This window comes from Penaeus japonicus, unplaced genomic scaffold, assembly GCF_977035675.1.
Source record: "Penaeus japonicus unplaced genomic scaffold, GWHDUDI00000001_assembly GWHDUDI00000024, whole genome shotgun sequence".
Lineage (NCBI taxonomy): Eukaryota > Metazoa > Arthropoda > Malacostraca > Decapoda > Penaeidae > Penaeus > Penaeus japonicus.
Genome location: NW_028234426.1, coordinates 15,376,805 through 15,386,470, shown reverse-complemented (window position 1 = coordinate 15,386,470; position 9,666 = coordinate 15,376,805). Strand labels below are relative to the sequence as shown.

The 9,666-nt window shown below is 38.5% G+C and overlaps 1 protein-coding gene across 4 annotated transcripts in view; it reads right to left on the bottom strand.

The window, feature by feature from the left end:
- Window positions 1-2,083: 2,083 nt before the first annotated feature.
- The window catches only part of DppIII (dipeptidyl peptidase 3), an 8,429-nt gene continuing 846 nt past the window's right edge, over window positions 2,084-9,666 (bottom strand). For 2 of the 4 annotated variants that reach the window (XM_043023018.2, XM_043023019.2), the window contains exons 2-3: window positions 7,087-7,332; window positions 2,084-4,509 (exon numbers count right to left, since the gene is read on the bottom strand). In XM_043023018.2, coding sequence (XP_042878952.2) covers window positions 2,349-4,509; window positions 7,087-7,301 — 2,376 coding nt within the window. In that variant the 5' untranslated portion in view covers window positions 7,302-7,332 and the 3' untranslated portion in view covers window positions 2,084-2,348. The remainder of the gene's footprint in view (window positions 4,510-7,086; window positions 7,333-9,666) is intronic. The other 2 variants (XM_043023021.2, XM_043023020.2) reach the window with 1 other exon arrangement.

Below are 9,666 nucleotides of genomic sequence, written 5' to 3'. Positions count from 1 at the left end.
TGTGTGTGTGTGTGTGTGTGTTTGTGTGTGTGTGTGTTTGTGTGTGTGTGTGTTTGTGTGTGTGTGTGTTTGTGTGTGTGTGTGTTTGTGTGTGTGTGTGTGTGTGTGTGTTTGTTGATATGATTTATGAAAATCTTAAAATTGTATCATGGTAAAAAGGAAGTTGTTGAATAGATGTTTTTAAAATTCTCTTTAAAGTAATAGAGGCTTTGTTTGATGGGGATTTCCATTATTTGTAGACTTGGAATTTATTTGGTTAATCATCACTATACAAATGAACGCACGGAACCTCGAACAATAGTTATATATTTGATTTGTTTATTGTAGCCTTTCAACTTCTCACATTCGTGCGTGTACTACGTTGTTTGCCAAAGTTTCGACTGGGAAAGCGTGCTATTTCTTTGCGAGAATGGCATCTACCAGTCCCACAAAGAGCCTGGAGTTTGTGTGTCTAATCTTGTCAAAACCATAAGATAAAATGTATTGGAAACAACTGTATGTAAATTACATGAGGTCAGCAAGATATTCGTTCTCAAGACGAATTTGGTGTCATTTCTTCTTTTAAACCTTAGCAACACATTGTATTCCTATGCATTTAATTTGATAGATTACCCCTTTTTATTTCTTGTAAATCGCATCATAGCTCTAATAAGCACCAAAGAATCTAGTGAATATAATAAACCGTCTACACACAGGGATAGGCATCTTATTATTGAAAATATTTTTGTTTGAAAAATAAAAATAATGGGAATTAGCCTTCGTGTTTCTGAAATTTGCGGATACCAAGACTTTTTCTTGTATTACAGTAGCCTCACATTGCATCGTATTAACTAATTCACATGAAACAGGAAATGCATTAATGTGTGTGTAGAACGCATGGTTTACAGAAGCCAAAGACACTTTCCTATCTTTTTTTAAAACCAACACGTAAATCATTAGGGCATCCATCGAGATTCTCGCACTTCGCCTTGCTTTCAATACTATTATGTGTACCAGAAATGAGAGAATAATTTTGAACAGATTTCTGAACCATGTTCCTTACTACAATTTGAATGATTGCATTTAAACAGAAACCGAGATATTTATTTATTTGCTAACCATTGCCCTATGATCTTGTCACCAATGTCTTTATTGCAAAGTAAAATGCCCTTCAAAAGGACATATTTGTATAGATGGGTACAAATACAAGAGGAAAACCCAGTAAAAAATACAGAATGAAAAATGACTTCATGATAAAGCATTGGGCCCCGTCCAAGTGAGCAAGCTTGCTTCGGCCAACTTACCTCGATGTAACGTCAGAAATGGAAAAAAACGTGATAAATACTATAAACGAAGCTTTGCTCGTCACATGGAAGAAAATTTGCCGATTAAAGCTCGCCCTTCTGGACGTGACCTTGGGTATTGATTTTAATGCCTTATTAGTATCCTAGATAGATTAGTTCTGGCAATGGTGTGTCATTCATTTTCGGAAGTGAATGTTCAAGATTCACGCAAGTGATTATTGCTACTTGCTGGGTAACAGTTGTGGCTCATCCAGCCTAATCCCTGTTGGCTTCCATTGTATAATGTAGGCGCAACTGATGTACGAATGATATGTATTAATTGGGGGGGGGGGACAGTACACCTTCCAATCTTAAACAAAATTTTGGGTGAAACCTGAAAAACGACTTGTGTAAAACATTCCTGTTTAATCAATACTGGAAAACTGATTTTAAAAAACTGACTGCACGTATGTCAATTAAGGGGTCAAAAATTATATCATTCATTAGTCTTTTCTTGAGAGTATATCTACATTCTAAAAACAGGAAATTAAAAAAGGTATACATAGAACTCTTGCTCAAAATTTACAAGTAGAAGTGATAATACAGGTTGTCATTAACCTATATGGTTTAGGATTTGTCAAATTTTGTGACTAACAAATACAATGTTGATGAAGCTTGCTGTTGGATATTATGGTACTACTTGATTTATGATTATTACTTCCTTCAAATAAATTCATAGCAAAATATTATCTAATGTCAGTATTTTTCTTACATAACTTTGGAAAATAGAAACTGTAAAACTGTGAAGGAATGAAATAACCTTAATTTTATACAAATTTATTTAAACAATTTTTATAAACACTTATTTTCGTCAAACAATTGCAAATTTACACAAGGACACAGTATTCACTGGGGTAATAATTTTATGAGCAACTGCATTTACAGTAAAATAGGAATTTTTTCACAATCAAAAGATGTTCTAAATTAATTCTTAGAATACACCAGAATGCAAGCAGTGATTATCTTAAAACAATGGTGAATTTCACCAAAAATACCAGTCACCTTTGCATACTTCTTATCTAATACTTACTTGGTCCAACTACCAACATGGTTAGAGAGTGCAGATTCAATAGCCTCAAACTCCTCAGGACTGAACCGTTCAATCCAGGACTTGGCTACACAGTCTACTGCCTCAGGATAGGACTGTAATTCAACGTCTTCGCCAACTACTCGAGTATTTGGCATGGCAAGAATCATGCGAGGACGGCGTTTCCTCACCACAATCTCGTGCCACTTTGCAAATGGGAAGGGGCCTTCAGAAGGTACCTCTGAATACTTCTCAAACATGGCTCGACCAGCATCTGCATCACCCATAGACCTATAAACCTGAAGCTTTTTCAAAAAGTCTCCCATTGCCTGACGGCCAACAGTGTATATTTTGGATCGGTCTAAAGTGAGTAAAAGATCTGGTAGTCCATCATCTCCAACAGTTTCTTTCACATTGACTAATCCTTCACCAGCCTCTAGTGCTACTCTCAAAATAACATATCTGGCCTGAGAATGAGCTTGGCCCCACTTTCCTTGGCTTGGCTGATACATTTCTAAACCCCTAATTCCTGCATACATCATATCTAACCAGGACACATACTTAAGATCTTCACGATCATCAGGCGCAACACCAAATACATCCAGAATATCATCAACCAATCCTAAATACAATGCAACTGTTTCTGCTCTGCATTCCTCATAGGCACTTGCCAAATTTGTGAACTTTGAGTTAAAGTTTTCTCCTTTTTCATAAAATGATACTTCTCCTCCTGTAAATGGGTTTTTGATTTTCTCTGGTTCAAAATTGAGATTTCCATCATCTTTACGCCTCAAAAACTTGCCACATCCGTGCCCTAAAAGTTCATGAAGGCCAACCTGAATCTCCAAGCTCATAGCTCCATGTTTCTCTCTCAAAAGGTGATCAGCATCTGACAAGAATGGACCTCCCTTTATTCCAGTGCGGGCAGCCATTACATTTGTCAGACTCACATTTTTGAAACCCTGCTCTTCTTTTACATCTTTGTAGTTTGGAATGTTGATGCCAATTGGCAGACCTGATGATGCAAAGGTTAAAATGTCCAAAGATGAAAAATCTGGCCTCATAAAGACATCTTCTTCAAAATCTTGTCCCCATGGTAAAAGAGGCAAAAATTCCTTCTCTGCTCTAGCCACAAGAGTATCAAATTTTCGAGACTGCTCTCTGTTAACTACAGCAACAAAGGATTCAAATTCAGCACGCTGATTAGTTGGATCTCTGTACACTTCAATGAATCCCATGTAAGTTTCCACAGCTGGAGACTTATTCTTTACCCAAAATGCAGAACCATCTTTGTGAGCTTGAACTGATCCTTTGGTGAAACTTTCAATATATTTATCAAGCATCTGTACTTCACTCTCATTGGCAGTGTGTTCCTTAGCTAGCTGAAGTTCCTCAGACATCTTCTTCAAAAGAAAAGAGTAATCACCGCGGCTTATTCTAAATTTGTGTCCTTCATATTCATCACTGGCAACAGTTATGCCTTCAGCATGCCCCTGCTCAACTGATGCTAAACGAATGTCATACACCATCTGGCCATTTTCTTCATATTTCAATAACCGACTATTCCAAGCTTCAATATTTCTGGAAGCCATGTATTCCTTTGCTAAATTAGCATCATCTTGAGTACAGTTTGGTGTAAAATACATTGTTACATTTGGTGGCATTCCAAGAAACCTTTTGTTCTCTTCCAGACTGTACATTGGTCCTAAAGCTTGGTTCATATATTCTTGTAGTACATCAGGAGCTTCTAAGTTAGCTTTAGAGACTTTGAGTAAAGCTTCAAGTTTTTCACGGCTAACGCTTGGAATAAACTTCCGGTCACCAAACCCTAGATAATTACCGAGGTTGTACACCAAACCTGAATAGTAAATCAGTAGAGACTTGAACTCATCTTCTGAGAAACCAGCTTTTTCAACTGCTATCTCCTTCAGGGTATCGATTGGTTGGGACCGCAGTAGACGTGTCAGGAGGCTGAAGATAGTGGAGCTTTCAGGTGATGTTTGACACAGTACAATGAAGCCTCCCCACCATGAAGCTCGTGAGAGATGATGAGCATATCGTCGTTCTCTGGATGTTAGTCCTGCAAAGGCCTCTTCACTTTTCAAATACAGTATTGGCGTGTCAAGGGGTAATTCATGTTGAGATCCCATGCTGGATGATCTGGAAAAGAAGGCAATACATTAATACCAGAATATACAAATGCATATTTACATGCATTAACCATACATATTAGAAATCAATAGGTAACACATAACACTGTAATTCCTATGAAGGATACACAGTGAATAAGACATGGGCTTGAATATGCTTGGACCATTGCCTTTTTATTATATTCAAATTCATTTTGTCCTATTTGCTTAACCTTCATTTCTGATGTAACATTTATTGTTCTAAACTAAATATCCTCCAAATAATGAGGAAATTATTGTTTGCTTAAATGACACTTCCGAATAAATTCAGTTAGCCTCTGAAAATGAATACGAGATTAGGATGAGAAAATTAAAGTTTTGATACGGTTCAGCACACTGCCTTTGATATAACAGGTTATATGAGGTTAGTGCTGCTTAACCCATTCATGCCGGGGCCATTCCGGCTTTGCACGGTCGCTATACCGAGGTTTTCGAACGCATCATCCGAACGCTTCGAGATTCTCGGGCGCACGGGCCGCGAGCCTGGGCTGCCCACTCGCTCACCCCGAGCGCCGGCCTTGGCCAGATATCTCGTCGGCGGCGTCTGACGCGAAAACCACGAAACGTGTCAGCACGTCATCCGGCGTGAGTGGGTTAATGGGATAAGGTAATCAGACACTGGCAGGCCGATGCCTTACCTTCTCAGGATAAAGATGATATGAGGAGGGTGTATCCTAAGTGTTGTTATTCATATTTGGCATGGCCAGTGCCAATGGCATGGAAGAAAGTGTTATCAGTTACTAGTTATACTATTCCTCACCTTCCAGGATTTGAGAGGTTGTGTATTTCTATAATAGAGAGAGAATCGAGTGGAGAGGAGAGGAGAAAGAGAGAATCAAGTGGAGAGGAGAGGAGAGGAGAAAGAGAGAATCGAGTGGAGAGGAGAGGAGAGGAGAGGAGAGGAGAAAGAGAGAATCGAGTGGAGAGGAGAGGAGAGGAGAAAGAGAGAATCGAGTGGAGAGGAGAGGAGAGGAGAAAGAGAGAATCGAGTGGAGAGGAGAGGAGAGAATCGTGTGGAGACGAGAGAGAATGAGAATGAGGAGAGATCGAGAGAAGAGGAGGAGAGAGAAGGAGAGAGAGAGAGAGAGAGAGAGTAGAAAGGAGAGAGAGAGAGAGGGAGAGTAGAAAGGGGAGGGAGAGGAGGAGCGAGAGATGGAGAGGGAGAGAGGAGAGGAGAAAGAGAGAATCGAGTGGAGAGGAGAGGAGAGGAGAAAGAGAATCGAGTGGAGAGGAGAGGAGAGGAGAAAGAGAGAATCGAGTGGAGAGGAGAGGAGAAAGAGAGAATCGAGAGAAGAGGAGAAAGGAGAGAGAGAGTAGAGAGGAGATGGGAGAGATAGGAGAGAGAGAGAGTAGAGAGGAGAAAGGAGAGAGAGAGTAGAGAGGAGAAAGGAGAGAGAGAGTAGAGAGGAGAAAGGAGAGAGAGAGTAGAGAGGAGAAAGGAGAGAGAGAGTAGAGAGGAGAAAGGAGAGAGAGAGTAGAGAGGAGAAAGGAGAGAGAGAGTAGAGAGGAGAAAGGAGAGAGAGAGTAGAGAGGAGAAAGGAGAGAGAGAGTAGAGAGGAGAAAGGGGAGAGAGAGTAGAGAGGAGAACGGAGAGAGAGAGTGGAAAGAGAAAGGGATGATAAGGAGGGGGGGGGAGGGGAAAGAGGAGAGAGGAGGAAGGAGCGAGGAAGTTTTGAGAGGAGAAAGGAGAGGGAGAGAGTTAGAGAGTAGAAAGAGAGGCGAGCGTAATAGAGGAGAAAGGCGAGAGGAGTTGAGGAGGAGAAGGAAGAGAGAGAGTAGAGTGGAGAAAGGAGAGAGAGAGTAGAGAGGAGAACGGAGAGAGAGAGTAGATGAGGAGAAAGGATGAGAGAGAGTAGAAGGAGAGACAGGCGAGGAGAGCTTAGAGCGGGAGAAAGGAGAGAGAGAGTAGAGAGGAGAAAGGAGAGAGAGAGTAGAGAGGAGAAAGGAGAGAGAGAGTAGAGAGGAGAAAGGAGAGAGAGAATAGAGAGGAGAAAGGAGAGAGAGAGTACAGAGGAGAAAGGAGAGAGAGAGAAAGAAAGAGAGAATGATTTAATTGTAAGAGAAAATAATAGTAAAAAAGATACTGGTATAGCCTCCATTAAATTACGTTCACTTCAAATTGACTAGTTTTTTCTTGTCATGTATTATATGAACATGTTAAATAAAACTTCTTAAAGATAACAAAATAACTAACATTGGACAGTCACGGATGTCTGGGAGATTTATATTATACTTGAAAAGAACCTGGCAACCATCTGTATTGGACTCAATTTGAAACTGAATATCTTGGGCATAGTGGGGATTTTTTAGGTCTCAACAAAAGTAAGCAGCTTTTATATTCCTAACTTTCGATATTCTTCTCCAACTCCCTCACCTTTATGTTTAAGAAAATCAAATTCATCCATTGATGCTTGTACCCCAAATGTAACCAATAAAGAAACCTTTGAATTCAGAAGATGCATAAAAAATACATATAAAGACTGATGTACTGAAATGTTTGCAATCTACACCAATTTTAAGTAAACTAACCAATCTTAAGTAAACTAACCTGCAAAAGTTTCTGCATAAATGCAACTGAGAAGAAAATCTGTCAGTCATTAAGACAGACAATCTTCTAGTATTTGTGTGATCATGTGCTGTATATGAGGCTTCAATAGGTTTTAAAAACTGGGACTGAGCACATTTTCTATAAGAAGTTGAGTAGATATTCCATACTCTCCTGCTTGCCTTGAGTACTGGTGATACAGTATTATATCTACCCATTTTCTAAATGTGTTCCTGAAACCAGCAAGTCCTGTGGAGACAAGAACATCTTGAATTCTCTTTTTTTCTCCCACAAATCATTTATATAAAACTAGGTATGGCAAAGATACTAATTTCATATAATCTCCAAGCATTAGAACTTAGATGAAATACATTTTCATTACATTTACTTTCATTACTGAGAACGTATTGGGGTAGACTATACTCACGACAATTTAACTCTACATGAGGGTTAAGAGGATACATGTGCACAAAAAATGATAATGATTAACTTGCATGATCATCTACTACACATTTCATATTCACTTTAGCCCATCATATTTCTCTACCTAATATATAGAAGTTTAACGTAAAAATATTAATGAAATCCGATTGAAGGAAATGAAGTAAGTTTGATTCAAAATCCCCAATTTCAAATAAAAACTATAGCCAACCTTGGGTGACTACCTCTAACCCAGTCTCCCTGCTATATGTACATTTTCTCTGACTGCCTAGTAGCAGATTGGAACATTCAAGTAAATGCAATGCTAAACAATATACTTGCTATCAGTGGTGTATAATGATTATGTAAGAAAATATATCTCTATTCATTTCTTAGGATTATTGTTACATACCTATTATAAAATTTCATGCACCAAATGCATATTAGTACATTGAAAGTGTTAATAACACACCCAGAGTAACCTTCAAAATTAATAACATTTTATGTTTTCTACACAAATCCACTTGAAATTTGCTGAGATTTACAATGAACAGTAAATTGTCATGGAAGTCAACAAGGCTGTTAGATTTTTCTGGACAAGATGACAAACATAGAGGCTGTACCAAATGGTGAGATGCTAGCAGTGGAAGTATTAGTAATACTTAACAGTATATTTTACACTACGCTATATAATTTTGTAGTTTTATATTCTGCCAGAATGTGAGGCAAAGATTCGTTGGTCACAGCAGGTGAGTCAACATTTACTGTACTTGGTATGCATAACCTTACTATAAGTGAAAGACTTTAAATGTCATTGTTCATACACCCCTCAAATACATCAGGAATTAGATAACAGTTCAACAGGCCTATAGTCAGACTGTAGCCAGTTTTTCACCTAGTGTGGAATAAATCAAACCATAAGTATCCCTACAGTGTGTTTCAAGCCCAAGAGTGTTCAAATCAAAATGTAAATTGCAAGGTAAATGTTCAAAGTAGGACCAAAAAAGACAGATCTAAGGTAATAGCCAAAACAAAAACAAAACAATAGTATTACATCACAAAAACTAAAGTTATGTTTTAGTTAATGACAAGTTTTCATAAAAGAGTGCATGGATTTAAAAACAAATTCTACAATATTTCTGGGTGAAACTGCAATGCAGCAGCATCGTTGATTGATAAACAATTGGCTGATGCTTTTTTTGTCTGTCTGATGTGTACTTGTTAGGAAAAGAGCCATCAAGTAGAGGGGGGGGACCCTAGACACTTAATTTCTCTATAAACTCTGACTAATGAAATCATCAATATTGCCAGGCTAGTCATTAGAAAGTATGGTTTCATGTTGCTTATTGTAATTAAGTCTCAATGTTTGGTGTGGTCTTCCTATTATGAAAACATGTGCGCACACACACACGCAGTATTGGTTCCAGTTTGATGTATACATTGACTATGCATCCATGAGGGACATCATCAAATAAGGCTCCATCCACGGATCTATCCTGCCAGAGTATGCAAGGAGGGTGTTTGTTGACCTTTTTGCTATATCATTGTTGGGTGTGGAAGGGTCCACAAGATACACCAAATCCTATACATTTAGAAGTAATATATCACATTTTATATAACTTGTGGTTCCCCCCCACCCAATCACCCTGATTTCAAATGGGGCATGGGAGAAAGTATTACTAATTTGAATACTAATGGATTGTATAAAAAAAGATCTGATTCATTCTTATTACATTAAACTAAAAGAATTATAAAAATCTATGCTTGGTTAAATTAAGCAATGCCACAGCATCTAAGCTTTGCACTCTTGCAGAGACAAACAAACCTCAACCATGAAAAGTTGACAAGGAATGAAGCAAGGACATGCACATATTGGGGTTGAGCATTTCATGCACCTAGCAAAAGGTTTACTACTCCAGATCGTAAGTAGTGTGTGAGTAGACTGTGAGCATCCCTTTTGTATGCACTATGCCCAAGCGTGTGACAATGAATAGATGTATGTACTGGCTATCAAAGCAAGTTAATGGCTTACAATTTAAAATCTGACGGCACAGCATCAAACGACTGCCATCGCCTCCAAGCTTTACTTGTTAGTAAAGGCAAATAATTTTTCCCCACACATGTTCTGGATAGAGCTCAGACTGGTTCCATATTTAACAATAT